Source organism: Cottoperca gobio, chromosome 2, assembly GCF_900634415.1.
Source record: "Cottoperca gobio chromosome 2, fCotGob3.1, whole genome shotgun sequence".
In the NCBI taxonomy this organism is placed as follows: Eukaryota; Metazoa; Chordata; class Actinopteri; order Perciformes; family Bovichtidae; genus Cottoperca; species Cottoperca gobio.
The window spans coordinates 5,625,911-5,641,729 of record NC_041356.1 but is presented as its reverse complement, the minus strand read 5'-3'; the positions used below and the strand labels follow the sequence as shown (position 1 = coordinate 5,641,729).

At 43.3% G+C, this 15,819-nt stretch overlaps 1 protein-coding gene across 1 annotated transcript in view; it reads right to left on the bottom strand.

Annotated features, from left to right (window-relative positions):
- The window catches only part of LOC115017944 (receptor tyrosine-protein kinase erbB-4-like), a 237,739-nt gene that overhangs the window by 25,645 nt on the left and 196,275 nt on the right, over positions 1–15,819 (bottom strand). The window contains exons 18-20 of the mRNA XM_029446699.1: positions 14,323–14,445; positions 13,406–13,504; positions 9,415–9,600 (exon numbers count right to left, since the gene is read on the bottom strand). Coding sequence (XP_029302559.1) covers positions 9,415–9,600; positions 13,406–13,504; positions 14,323–14,445 — 408 coding nt within the window. The remainder of the gene's footprint in view (positions 1–9,414; positions 9,601–13,405; positions 13,505–14,322; positions 14,446–15,819) is intronic.

Here is a 15,819-nt window from a genome sequence, read left to right as displayed (position 1 = left end):
CTCTCTTTCAAACTCTCAAAGCAGAGTTGGTGACTGGTGGAACAGTGAGAAGACTGACCAAGACGGTTTTCTTTTGTCTCTGTCGAAGTGTGTTTTACAACGATCAGCGAGGTATAATTACTGCTTCTGTCAATGGAGTCTGGTGGCTTTGAGGAAAGCATCTAACTCCTAAAAAGGGACAAAAAGGGGCAAAACAATGAGCGTGCCCACCCGGGTGTCATGTTTCCATCACTGCCGATAGAAGCTGGAGTCGATAAATACCATGACTACGGCAGAGTCAATTTTCCGGGGAAAGAATGTCGATTGTAACCTTTCCCACTAAAGACAAAAGCCAGATGTTAGTGGGGTTTTGCTCTGGTGGGAAAGAGGTTATAGAAAAATCCACCTATCTGACGCCATGTTGTTTCAGGGCCACACGTCAATATAGTTGAGATCCTGATTGAATAAAATGAAAATACATGAAGCTTTTCTGTATTTTCATAGCAAACATTAGGTGTATGTCAAAGGAGGGGAAATCAGGAGCAATTTCAACAGCCGTGTAAATGTCTAAATACACATGTCTGGGCATGTTGCATGAGTCCATTGAGACGTTCCTCTCATTGAGATGCGATGACATTATAGACTAAAGAGCACACGAGAGGGAGGTGATTTGATTCAAAGCAAAGACTGGAATTCCATCCTCCACTGAGGGAGGGAAAGATGAAGGATATATGCTGGGAGGGGGAGAGTGAGTGAGGGAAAGAGATAAAGCAGGAGGGAGGAAGAAGTGTTAAGGCTTGGCTAATGAGTACAGACAAGATGTGTTTGCTCAGCACAGAGCAGCGTGGAAGCGAATGACACAGAGGGCTCCACACTAAGCTTGACCAGATTGGATCTCCTGCCATCGGGTGGCGTCTCCGGGGAGCTACCGCAGGATGCAAATCCAAACACACACTCTGATGTGGAAGCGTACACATCTATGCGTCCCCCAAAATAATATTAACACGTGATTGCACACACATGGGGCCAAAGATTGGAAGCCAAATTTAAAAGGTGTCAAGATTTTACTTTCGCTTTCCCTGACTAAGCAGGCAGGGAAAGCAAAAGAAGAAGTGTGTGTGTGTGTGTTTATGTGAGTGTGTGTTTTCTATACACATAGCTGGAACTATCTACTGTCAATTTAAACAATGATGCCATTGTTTGTGCACTACAAACAGTAACCTCCGGGTCTGAAAAAATAAGTGCCCTTAACTTGTACAGCCAGCAGGGGGCGACTCCAATGCTTGCAAAAATAAGTCAGATTGTATAGAAGTCTATGAAAAAATGACCCAACTTCTCACTTTGATTATTACCTCAGTAAAAATGTTCCTGATGAGTTTATGGTCTCAATCAAAACTTTCAAGTCTTTTTTAATACAGCATGATCATTTTGCGAACTGATGGTCCCATTTAGAGTAAAATAGACGACAAAGAAGGGTACACTTTACCCTATGCTACCTTACGATTGACAAGTTGCTACAAAGTTTTCTTATTAGTTCTTGGTTTGGGCGTTGTTTGTGTTTTCGTCTTAGAACTTCAAACCCTTTCAAAGTGTGTTTTCAGCTTATCAAAGTTAATTGGAAAATGTCTTGTTCTGCTTTCGGTTGTGCTTCGATCCACTCTCGCATATCAAGGTGGCAACGGCGCAAGTGACTATGTCCACTTCTTATACACACTCTGTGGTGCACACATGCATATTTGATCACAACACAGTGCAGTATTAAGCACACCTTAGAGAAATGTTCAGCACTGTCAATTTGTGAAACCATGCGTTGGCAGCAGAGCTCCACTCTAACTGGAGGGTTTCCCTGCAGGGCATGTTGTGCTAATGTCAGTCCACAAGTTCGCCAGTGGGTATGTTTATACGAAGCGCTCGACTCCTTCACAGCTCACCAACAACATGTTTGAATGTGGCCAAGATACCAGTCCTCCCCCTGTCAAGCAGCCATCCTACCTCCAATGCCCTAAAAAACAATCAGGACCCCCGTCCAGGCTGGGCTTCACTGTCAAAGACAATCATTTCACCGGCAGGACAGCAACTTGCGAAATCTATTCTACTTTCATTATACTGAGCCTGAGGAGAGAGACGAGGAGAGAGACTGTGAGAGGGCGACAGGGAGAGAGAAAGTGAGAGCAGAGGAGAGGGGAGCCAAATTAAAAGACTCCTGTAGCCCCGCATACACTCAGTTCCGATCCCATATTTAATTCAGTGATTGATTTGTTCATTAAAATACATCCCAAACCTAATTATTCCATTAATAATCCAAAACCTAATGAAAAAAATATTCTGTATATGTGTGTGTGAGATGGCGTACGAGAGAAAGAGAGGGGGAAAGAGAGAATCAGTTAGTGAGTGATGAAGAGAAGATGGAGACAAGAGGGAGATGCAGAAAGAGACAGACATGCGAGAACAAGGTCATTTAAAAAAAAAAAATGCTAGTTTTCAACAATAACAAATATTTGAGCGCACACAAACACACACACACACACACACACACACACACACACACACACACACACACACACACACAACACACACACACACACACAAGGTCACTTGAGGATATGTGGCCTGGAGTGGGTAATGTAGAAGAAGATGTAGGGCAAACTTTGACCTTAGCCCGAGCACATGGCCAAGGAAAAGTGATGTTTAAAATGGAGTGGAGGAAAGGAAATGGAGGGATAAGGCAGGAAGGGAAGAAGTGAGAAGAAAAGGAAAGGAAACAGAAGGAAGGCATGAAAGATGAAGAAAGAAAAAGAAACGAAAGAACAGGACAGAATAGGAAAGAAGAGGAAGGGAAATGAAAGGAAAGATCGAGACTACTAAATTAGAGGCCATTCACACAGATCTAAAGAGACCACTGTGTGTGTGTCCTGTATAATGTGTGTTGGAGCATGTGTGTGCCGTTATGCGAGCGTCAGTCATTGTGTGTGTGTGGCAGTGGGAGTGGGGCAGCCCTGAGTGTGGCTGGAGATTAATGGGGGCCATTATCTCAATGCCCAAAACACTCAGTGATGAAGAGTCACTGCCTGGCGACAGGGCTCGGCCAATCAATTTGCGGCGCAGCGGTCACCTGCCCGGGTCAGAGCCCACATACGGCCGGTGTTTGTACTGTTGTTGTGGTGATGGTGGAAGGGGGGATTGGCAAATAGCCACCACATTATGGTGAAATAGGAAAGAAAGAGTTTATTTCCCTTTGGTTTGTATGGCAGCTAAAACGGACAGATTTTAGGCATCATTTCTATGAATGTAACTCAGAACTTTCACTCTATTCAAGGGCAGTCTTGAGGTATTTAGTATTTTATGCTACTTCATAGTTCTCCCGTACCAGTGAATATTCCACTTTTTGTGTCAAACTTTATCAGGCTCCTGCTGTGCTTCAATTATATACCCCAAAGTAATTGTGTTGACATTCTTTAATTCACTTTGGGATATACTGTGGAGTGATGATTGGAAGGTTCACAATGTCTCGCTATTGAATAGGAGACAACAGAGTGCAATTATTAACAGCAAAGTAATGATGTTGACATTCTTTGACTCATGTGGGGATGGAGAGCAATGATCATGACAAGGAAAGGGTTTCTCTGCATTTACAGTCACTGAAAATGCTGAAATTGGAGAGCCATTCTTCAACGAGCTTGATGATTCCCTCACGATCAAAACTATTTATTGCTACTGGAAACTTGCAGGAGGGAAAACACAAGCAGCCCGAGCTTGAATTACTCGGTATAACGCATACTTCTTCTCTTGATAATGATGTACATTTAACACTTATTTGATATGTGGCCAATAATTGGATGACCAAATTGGTACCACGCTTATATCTGTCTGTTTAAGATGACAACACGTTAGCTTAGCTTAGCACAAAGACTAAAACCAGGGGGAAACAGCTAGCCTCCTGCCAACACTTCAAAAGCTCTCTCAGACTTTGTTACCTTCGGACGTAGCCAAGTTAGCTGTTCCGCCTTATGCTAAGCTAAGCTAACTGGTTGCTGACTCCAGACTTGAAAAATGTATTTCTCATCTATTCCTTTAAGTAAATAACTTTAATAATCCCTCTACTACTGGGACTTTAAATTATAAGGTGCTTTAGATGAAGGTATCCACTACGTCTTATGCCTCTCAGTATGTAAAGATCTTTTTCTCTCTCTGTTATTTACTTCCCTCCCTTCCTCTCTTTTGTCCTCTATCTGAACAATATCTTCTTCAAAGCTCACTGAAGACCAAGGGAAAATAATTCTCCCCTTTGTTATAAAATTGTGTGTCTTGCGAAGGATGCTGTTTCTTCTTGAGGACAGGTTCCCCATCATTGCCTTGAAAGTGCAAAGATCGCTCAGAGAAGAGATCTCCGACTTATTTATTCGGCTCACATGCCCAAACAAATGTGCTCGGATACAAAGCGAGACACAAAGACTCACACATAAATGGAAAGACACATTTATGCTCATGGACACACTGCAGAGAATGTCTGCCTTAAAAAAAAATACCTTGGGGCTATGTGATGAAGGACCTGTGAGGTGGATCCGAAATGCTAATAAAACGGAGAAGAAACAAGCTATCTGGCTTTAATGCTGTGAGCATTAAGCTCAACTCCAAGACACGCTGTTAAAGAGACTCCCTGCTGGAACTGGGAACACATACCTGTGTTCCCAGTTCAGTGAGGAGTGGAATCAAATTAAATCAAATTTATCCATGAGCAGCTTGATGTAATTTAGCTTAGTTTTTAGCCGTACTAGCGATATGGTTCAAGGGATGGCTCGGTTGTCCTTCCACAACTTTAGGGACTCCACACTAACATATCTCAAAAGCTATTGGATAGATTCCCATGGAAATTTGTACAGAAATTCATTTTCCTCAAAATAAAAAAGCCTACAGACTCCTTCTTTGAAAGAGCAAAGAATTTGCCTGAAAAATTAAATAAAAACTCTAACATTACAAGTATTACACATTGATATTTACCCTAGCTGTTAGTTTCAGATGTTTTTTTGCAAAGTTTAAACAAATAGCTTTCATCCCAAGCAGGCTCTGAAAACCATAGACTGAAACAAAGAGGGAGACGTAGTCAATGTGACGTCACTCATATGTTTGTGAGATGGTGGAGCTTAGTACAACCAAAGCGCTGAACAAGATATTTTTAGGGGACCCAAATCGACCTTTATCTTGAATTTTACTCTAAATGGGACAATCATTGACAACATATACATCATGCTGCATCGGAAAAGACTTGGAACAAGAAATTTAGACCAGTTAGGGTCACCAACGATCTGCTGATGACAGCTGACGCCGGATCTCCACCTCTCTACCGTTGATCATGACATCCTCCTCAACCGTCTTCACTCCACAATCGGACTCTCTCACTCGGCCCTAAACTGGTTCACCTCATATCTCACTGGGAGGACTGAGCATGTCACCTTGGGAGTGTCAAAATCACAAACACACTCTGTGACCTGTGGTGTACCTCAAGGATCTGTCCTGGGCCCCACTCTTTTCACCATCTACATGTCCCCCCTTGGTCGTGTCATCAACCGGCATGGAATATCGTTCCATTGCTATGCTGATGACACACAACTCTACATCAGAACTAACCCAACCCCCTCTGCACCTTTGCCATCATCCATATTAACCACCTGCCTGGAGATAGAGGCGTGGATGAAGCACAATTTCCTCCAATTAAACAGCTCTACAACCGAAGCCCTTCTAGTTGGCACCCCACATCAGGTCCAGTCCTCCTCCATAACCTGCATCACCTTCTCCGGTCAGAACATTCCACTCTCATCAACAGTCACCAATCTGGGTGTTAAAATAGATCCTCACCTGACCTTTGAGGCCCACATCAGAAAAGTTTGTCCATGCATTTGTCTCCTCCAGACTTGACTACTGCAACACACTTCTCATCGGGATTCCTAGCAAAAACTTCCAGAAGCTGCAATACATCCAGAACAGCGCTGTTAGGATCCTGATGAGAGTGTGAATGTACGAACACATCACACCCATCCTCAAGTCACTGCACTGACTCCCAGTCTCACTCAGGATTGATTATAAAATCTCCCTTTACACCCATCAGTGCATTCACGGAAATGCTCCATCCTACCTCAGAGAACTGCTCACCCCACAAACCTCCACAAGAAACTTCCGTTCTGTAAAGGCTAACCTCCTCCTTCCCCCCAGGACCAAGCTCAAAACCATGGGAGATTGCGCCTTCTGCTCTGCCACTCCCAGACTGTGGAATGCTCTCCCTGAACATCTGAGGACGCCACAGACTGTGGATGCTTTTAAAATAGGCCTAAAAACGCATCTTTTTAACAGACTTTAACCATTTTAAAGTGTTGTCTTTTCTGTCTATCAAATGTTTTTATTTTATGTATATTTTGCTCATCGTTTTTACTCTGTAGCACTTTGAGCTTTGTTTACGCAAATGAAAAGAGCGCTTATAAATAAAATGTATTATTATTATTATTATTATTATTATTATTATTATTATTATTATTATTATTATTATTATAAACTCATCAGAAAAATGTTTACTGGAGGTATTAAATTGAGAAGTAGGGTCATTTTTTCATTGACTTCTATACAATCTGACTAATACTTTCAAACCTGTGTAATCGCCCCCTGCTGGCCATTAGAGATAATGCATTGGCTTAACTTTTCAGAGCCGAATATTGCGACTTTGTTCACAGTGAAAAAGCACCAAACAGAACACAGTTAGGGACTTGCTGTTGAACATTGTGGTGCATTTAGCCGCTAAAGAGAGCCGGATATTTCCTTTAAAAATAGCTAGAGACCAAGTGACGTATCTTGATTTACAAACCATGATCCATGTTGACAGAAATAGAAGCAGTGATGGAATCGACAGGTCATTACAGTAGGAACACAAGAAACCCTATTGACTCTACGGAATTGATTGAGGGAATTAGCCTTCAATAAAAAGGAATTATTAGTCTATGATTTCCAATCAGTCAAGCACAGTCATCCACACTCTACATCAAGTCACACAAAGGAACCGCAGTTATAGCAATCAAACTATTACAGAATTGAATGTCAGAGTGGCACGTGGGTCAGGGACAGTTGTGAATTACCTCTTCTCTTGCTCTTCCTCCCATCTAGAACCACTAAGAAACTGACACTTCCACCCCTGCCGCTACAGGTGAAATCGAAACCAATTACGACAATAAGTACCTGCTTAAGTAACCTGCTTCTCGAGCTCTTGGGAACCATCCATCAACTGGGGGATAAAGGGTTAAGACCTCCCACACTCACCCCCAAACCCCATGAAAGCAGAGCTCTCATCCCGAGCTCAGACAGATGAAACAAGAGCAGAAGGTAAAAGAAAATTGCCTTTAACGACGACCAATATGGATCAACTCCAACAGCCTGACTGACAAGGGAGTCGTTTAGAAAGAGGAAATGATCTGAAGAATGGCACAGTGGGCCATCAACGAACATGCAATTTATGAGTAGCACCATAAGCATTACAACACATTGACTACAAGTATGAAAGACAGTTTTCCCTATTCCTCACACCAGTGTAGAGTTAAAGAGAAAAAGATTCATATGACTTTCACCTCTCTCCTTCTACTTTCCCCATCTCTCTCTCTCTCCTCCTCTCCCTCTCTATCTGTATTCATTCATGTCCCTTAAACGCATGTTACTAACTCAGCATCCGGGGCATCATCCCCGGGGTTTCTGCGTCTCTCATCTGGCAGGTTGCTACTGTTAAAGGTTACGTCTGGATCATGAACCGTGGCTGCGCCTGTTACCTTCGTCCTGCCCGATGCCCACGTTAATATATATATATCTTTTTTTTGGAGGCACCGGGAAGCTTATTTTGACATCCTCCTGGATCCATCTTTTTTGTGGGGTTTCTTTTAGGGAGAGTCTAAGGACAGAGGGTGTCATATGCTGTACAGTCTTTAAAGCCAAGACAAATGCGTAGTTTATTATATTGGGCCGTATAAATAAGTTTGATTTGATTTGATATGAAGCTTAATGAACAGCAGATGACTCCTCTTGGTTGCCTCATGCTATTAAGTGGCCATTGTTTTTTTATTTTCTTTGCCATAATAAGATTAGATATATTCCTCAAAAACAAAATGAATATCAAATTCACTTATCACTTTATATGTAGCAGGCAGAGCTATGGCTAAGTTCCGTGTTATTTCAGATGCATGAGGAGGTTATGTATAAATGACATCTCTGTATTTCCTGTCACTGGTTATTATGATAACCATTCATTTTTAATTGCGATACTTTTAGCAATTGCTCAGATTATTTGTACTTTTAGCAACACAGATGCTCCGTCCATATACAAAGAGTACTCAGCTGAGTGACTGACTGCAATTAGAAATACACAAGCACTTCTTGGAGGCATGGCTGCACAAGAAGTGGGAAACTTAAAGGGTTAGGGGCACACATCTTCAGAATACACATTAAAATGGCACAAAATCAACTCTGGCAGAGTATAAACAGTTGTTGTCTTGTCTAAAATCATATCAGGCTGATCAGTGCCATCAGTGAATCAACATTTTTTTTGTCAGCTACTGCTTCCAGTGCCGATGTTGGGGGGGGGAATGCCTCCATATCAGAGCAGATGTCTGCCTGCCCAGCATGTAATAGCAGCCTAGCACCCTACTGACATCCCGGAGTTATAACTCAGAGACATTAAATCTCACCCAGCAGTCTGGCTGCATCGACTTAATTTGCAAACAAAACACAAATGTTCCGCAGCTAAGCAAAAGAACACATAAAAATTGTTTGTGTAGCGGAGAACGGGTGGTTAATCTGTCAATTTCTTGCCGAGTCACTCATTCCCTGAAATAATAATGTGTTGTGCTTCTAAGAGAGAGTTCAAGGCAAACTAGGCTTGCATGCTTTTTTTTTTCACAGTCAGTGGCCTATCATGTCAATGTGAAGGGTTGCGGAAATAATCAGCATGTCAAACAGTGAGGATAATTAGGATCAACAGGGGTGAACTACAATAGACCCCGACATTGTATCTGTTCGTCAAATGACACATTCAAACAGTTTGCAGCACACATTTTGCAAAGATCTTGATTCAAAGCCTGGAAAAAAACCAGAGAAAGTAACTTGAAAGGTCATACAGATCAGGGACATCATGAAAGCCGTGCAAAACTGTTGTGAAAGCTGTTCAAATAAGAATCTGGAATGTGCAATAATATCATGTTTTTGCAAAGATTGGAGCTTGTTTGGGATGACACTGAATTTGGCAATCCTCTTCATGCCCCCACATGCTGGCTTTTGAAGAAAAGCCTCATGCGACATTAACACAAACCCATAATATTTACGATAACCCTCACACCTGCCAACATACAGTGCAACAACACAGGAGCGCTGCAGCAGCACCAGGTGCCGTCCACCTTTGACCTGATCTCTTACCTTGGCGATTTGGACACACCAGTTGAGCAGCAGCTGCGATCCGATGTTGTCCTTGTGCTCGTGCACATAGTCGAGGAGGCAGCCGTGGGGCATGAGCTGGGTGACCAGCTGGATGGTGGGGCTCAGGCAGACACCTAGCAAACGCACCAGGTGGGGGTGCTCCATGCTGGCCATGATCAGGGCCTCCTGGGTGAGAGGGGGAGAGGGGGGCACAAAGAGGGACTAAGAAGATTGTTGCATTTCATGGCTGGGAATACAGAAGTACCCTCAGTTCTTCCGCCATTTACTACAAACAGAATCTATTAATTGTGGCAAAATATAGCAGCGTGATCGGATTGGCCAAAATGCACCTTGGAGTTGTAGTTAACATCTCCCTCTATGGTTTCATGGACACAGGAACAAGAGGTATTGTTTTTATGCACTTTGCAATTGGCAGAGTTTCATGCCAATCCGAGGCGTAGAAGGGCTCCACATAAAAATGTCAATGGGAAAAATTAATCCGATTTTTACCTTTGGAGCAAGTGCATGGCTCAACAAAAAGGATTGCCTAGTTGCCTAGGGCAAGAAAAATGCCACTTCGGGATAGTAAATCTAGCAACTTGATCAGGCAAGTGGTAAAAAAACTGATTTTATGATGGAAGAAGCTAAGGACCGAGCCATCTCACGTCCTTGTCGTCTCTGTGGAGATTTGCACTTACGCAGAACCGATCGGGCACTTGGGAAAATGGTGGTGGTTTATGAGCTAAAGCACAAGCGAGAATTTCAGGAAACAGAAACAATGGGGATGAGGGCGAAACTCCAGATTTGTTCACTTAAATAAAGGCGACAATGAAACTTTAGTCTTGTTGTTATTTAATACCCGCTGATAGATAAAAGTAGTTGTTGAGGGGCAAGTAAAAATGAGCAGATTTCTGACCCACTTGAACGGCTGGGCAAGTGAAAACCTAAATTAACGATGAAACCTGCAGGGGCACCTAAAATAGCTCATCCCACTTCGCAACTCTACGGTCATTAAATGCTACCTTGGCAATAAAAAAGTGTACATTTTCTTTTTGTAGATAAAAAAGGTTCTCCACTAGACATTAGGGTCTCAATGGGTGTCTTGGTGTCAATGTCAGAATAGTAAAGAGACAACCCCAAGACAAAGAACCGCTAGTGTTACATCATCAAGTTGTATTAGGTTCTACTTGTAAAAGTACAATCGTGTCTGTCCATGCATCTCTTATCCATGGTTAATACTGCGCTGTATTCCAACGTCTTCCTCCTGGAGGTGGAGCTAGATACATAAATTAAGACTTGTGGGATGATGACTATATCTGCATGCACAGCATCTGTCCACAGAGTATTCCCACTGTGCGGGGAAAATCCTGCAGAAACCTTCTTCAAAGCTGCACAAATGCAGCCTTTTTCATCCATATTTTACCATGCATAAAAACACAGAGGTTATTAAATGCTGCACCAACACCATTGAAACGCCGCAACTTGATCAACGTGCATAATCAAACCTGCCTTGGTGCCGTCTAATACCGAGTCATTATGCGTTTGATTTCTCCAGCTACTTTTGCATTTTTCTCTCTGGTTTGAGAAGGCGTGCAAATGTATTTTCACTCTCATCTTTTCTCCCGCAGCAGATGGACATAGAGGTTTGAACAGTTGGGACTCAACGTTAGGTAATTGTTATTGCGGAGCTGCAAGCAGAAGGATGTGCCGTGGTGATGAAGTGTTATGATGGCGAGGGCTGATACTCGTGGCCGCCGTGTCTACGCATTATGGCTGAGCAGAAGCTGCACTCGGAGTCGTCGCTTAAAAACACTCACTTCAGCCGCTCTCCTCATCTCTCTGTCTCTCTCTCTCTCTCTCTCTCTCTCTCTCATTCACGCGCTCTCACATGCGGACACACTCTCTTGGCAGCTCTCTAAAACACTCCACGCTCACATACTCAAGGACACACTTGCACTCTCTCTGGCTGTCTCTGCATACAGCAAATGGGCGAGGAGGTGTATATCCAGGTTTGGCCCCCGGGCCAGCTGATAGATAAATTAGGTACATTTTCAAATTTAGGTGCTAAAGAATGAGCTTAGAGGGAGAGCGGTGGCGGTGTGGGTGTGAGTAGATTAATTCTAAACAGGAGGGGGGGCAATAGGCCATAGAGAGGCTTTTGGCACCATCAGTGCCCTGATTTAAAGAGAGCCTCGCGGCCCAAGGTAGTGCCACTACATCTCCACTTCATAAAACCACCTGCTCCCCTCCCCAACTACTCGACATTATACAACTGCAGCCAAAACCGGGCGGAGCACACCTCGGGATCAAGAGAGGAAGAAAAAAGGGATGGGAGAAAGGGGGAAGAGCGAAGGAGCACATCTGTGTGAGTAACAGAAAGAAGGACACTGCTTTCATTCTCTCTCAGTGATCCCAAAAGACCCGTGACTCGCAAACTACATCTTGCTAAACTCTTGCTTTCCTTGTAAGTTTCCTTGCACGAGCATGCATGTGTGTGTGTGTTTCTCTCTCATCTCCCTGAGCGCTGACCTCCATTACTACCGACTGACCCTCCTTTCCCATCTAGCTCACACTCTCACACACACTCACACAAACACTCGCACACACACTCGCACACACACACACACACACACACACACACACACACACACACACACACACACTCAGTGATGGACTGGCAGGGCACCGCAAAAACTGATGCATCCTCCTGCATGTGTGTGAAAAGTGTGTGCCGCTAAATTAGCCCGCTATTAGGCCTTTTGCATTTCACATGAAATAATCAACTCACATCACATGTTTGCTAACACAAGAAAATCAGCCAGCAGCTCTCACACGCGAGGCCACCACCACCTGGGGAGCCTTTTGTTGCAAAGTGTGCCCTGTTTGGTTATGCGTGTTTATATGTGTGGATTTTCGGAGTGTGTTTGGAGCTGGCACTCCAGTGGCTAGCTTCCCAGTTGCGAGGCGTGAGTCTGCCTTTAGATTGCTGTTTAACAAGTCGGCAGACAGAGCATATTGGCTCTGGGTGGACAGAGACCCCCGCTTGGAGAAACAGGGGAAGAGGAAGAGAGGGATGGGAGGAGAGGAGGGAGGTGGAAGAAAGATGCAGGGACAGAAGAGTAAAGCATTTTTTTTTTTTTCGTTTTTGTTGTTGTTTGTTGTTTATTTGAGTTTATCGCATGATTACAATTTGAACACATCATAATAACGTTATCATTTACCTTCGCCCAATACTAATACATTGGGGCATCCCTAGAAAATAGTTAAAAATACCCATCATAAAACGACGCTTCTAAGGAGTTGGACCAGGAGAATTCTGGGTATTTTTTGCTTAAGAAATTATATATATATATATAATATATTTTTTAATTAATCAACTAATCAGTTTTGCTTCACGGAAAATGGAATTAAAAAACGGGAACTGACGGATAACGTTCAGAACATCAATGGAGATTTTACTTTTGTGTGCAAAAAGAAGAAAATATTTGTAAGAAAGGGGTAGTTAGATGAAGAGGTGCAGAAGATTTACACAGTTTGGCAAACATCCAAAACGATGTTGAAGATTGAACTACTATCCTTTTTGCAAAACCTGGTGAGAAGTAAATTGCAGTAGAAGTGTGTGAAAAAGAGAGAGGTGGAGAAGATAATGTGGGAACAATTGGAAACTCCGCAGCTTATTCCACTCCTCCTCTTCTTCTCCCCTCTACCACTCCTGGATTCCAATAAAGCCATATCTCATAAACAAGTGCTGTTTTTTAATAGAGTCTTGTTCGATACATTCCTGGCCGTACGGCACAGTGGAGTTCACTTTATCACCGGCTCTGACTGAGATGGTACTCTCGTAAGAATTTACCGCCGAATGCACAATCCCACAAAGTGGCAGGCCCGGGCCCCTTCTCTTCGGCAAGGCTAAGTCTTTACGGCTCGGACACACAAACGCACACACCCGGGGGCGAAAATGGACAGAAATTGCCACGATAAAAATACTCACGTCCATGAACTCCACATTGGCTTTGGGACCGGTGGTCTCGTTGAGGATTTTAATAGCCACAGGGATCTTCACTGTCTCACCTTCTGGGACCCAGATGCCCTGAAATATACAAGTAATCACCATAAATGCAGTTTCAATAAACATGCCCACACGCTAGGGCTCCTGGGGATTTTGTTGGGTACTTCCTGTGTTTAACAGCGACGACTTCTGTACTTACATTCCTGAAATTAAAATAAAACTAGAATTACCGCAGTGCCCTATGGTCTTTCATTGATTACACTTTGATATAGATACATGCCATTGTGTACATTCCTCTATAAAGGTTTTTTGCAATTTATAAACTGTGAAATTCAATAACAAGAACTGAGAAAGAAAGAAACTTTTCACAAAACATTTTTTTATGAGGGTCACGGTTACCTCGACCTTTGACCTTTGTCCACCAAATTCTAATCAGTTCCCCCGTGGGTCCAAGTGAACGTGCGTGCCAAATTTGAAGACATTTCCTCAAGGCGTTCCTGATACATCGCGTTCTTGAAAATAAATTAATAATAATAATAATAATAATAAATAATAAAATAAAATCTTATGTATGAATAAATGTAATATTTATTCAATGAGTTTGCAGAGTTTTGGGGTGGTATGAATAATTTTGCCAAGGGCAGTGAAGTTGGCAAGCAAAGTGCACTTTCTGTTCCAGGTCCTTGAGCCGCCCTGGGCTCATGTCTGTCAGGAAACACTGTGACAAAGGGGAAATGTTTATGCTTATTGCTTAGGTTGTCAAGCAGAGTAAAAGAGGGCCATCAAAAAAAGCTTTTGACTTGAGTTAACTGATGCTAGATTGATGATGAGGAGGCCCCACATTAGAATGAGGAGTGTGTGCAAGTAAACCGACAGGTCCTGCAGATACACACACTGACCTTGTAGACTGTTCCAAAAGCTCCAGAACCCAGAATCTTGACCCTCTTCAGCTCCGTCTCTTTCAGGATCCGCAGCTGAGCCTGGTTAGGGGCCGTTCCGCTGGGGGTCAGGGGCTCCACCAGCTGACAAAAACACACATATTAAGACTATTTATCCAACTCGTCAACTCTCAAATGGCCCAAAAAAATATTGTTTTGGCTTTTATTGTAAAACCTGACACATGCTTTTCTTTAGCTTTAATTTCTAAATATTTCTAACCTCTTGCTGTTGGCACACGAAATGCTAAACACATTTCTTAAGAATGGGCAGCATCCTTTTATTATAATCAGAAAAAAAAGCAAGTCTTGGAAAGAGAAGTGCAAGGTAAACGTTTATGTGTAGAAAAAAGCCGCCAGAAAACAGCAACTGCCCTGTCCTGATAGTCATGATTTTTGGCGTGCGCGCACACAATTTATGAAATACAAATAATTCAGGTGTGCAAACGTGAAGTTCTGTCAGAACTGGCAGTTACCGATGTGGACCGCAGCGTGCCCACCGCTAAACAAATCACAGTCTGGTGTCAGCTGCTATCACGGCCGACAAAGAGTAGCACCTAACCAGCTGTGCACATACAAAACAATTCCAATTCAAGGTTATGACAAGCCTCCTCCTGCACTGCCTGGCTGCCAGTAACAGCTGACACTGAACAGCATCCCAGCAGCTGGCCGGCCACCCGCCCGCCTCACCGCTAGCTACCAAACAAAGCCTCGGCTACCACATATAAAAGAGCAGGAGCTGGCACCTGTAACCGAGCGGTGGGACGATCTGAGCCAAAAAGGAAGAGCCACGCACATCCAAATGTAGCATGTATGTCAGAACGCCAACACATTCAAATACATGCATGTACAGTACACAGATTCACAAATATTGACAAACACACACTAATGTATACACACACAGAGCATATATCAGACCACAAAACACACACACACACACACAGACAAGAATACAATGCCTCTAATCAATAGATGTCTTAATGAGCCTATCGGCCTATCGGGTGCCTCATTGGCTGCGGTTTATCAGCGGCATAATCACCCAGCTCAACCACGGCCATCAAACAATATAATGAGACCATATATCAGTCGGTCAGCCATACAAGCACTTACTTAATGTGATATAAAACCATCAGCACAATAGGTGCGGCCATCGCACCGACGGGCCGGTCGGCAGAATGGATGACATTGCCCGCAGCTTGGCAATGACATGCCGTTTAATGGCTGTTGTTATGGCCGGGCCTGAAGGCGCAGTGTAAAGCCTGCTGAGATGTCACTGCAGGAAGTGAGTTAGCAGACGGGGCAGTGGATGGAGGATGAGGGATAAATACTGAGGGGACGCAGTGACGGTGTGACGGTGAAAACCTCCATTTTTGTCGTTTAGTCCACTGTAGGCTTAAAATCGAATTATCTTGAAACAATTACAGGAACAGGGTTTAAAAGAAAGCCAGTTTTTCAGCAAAA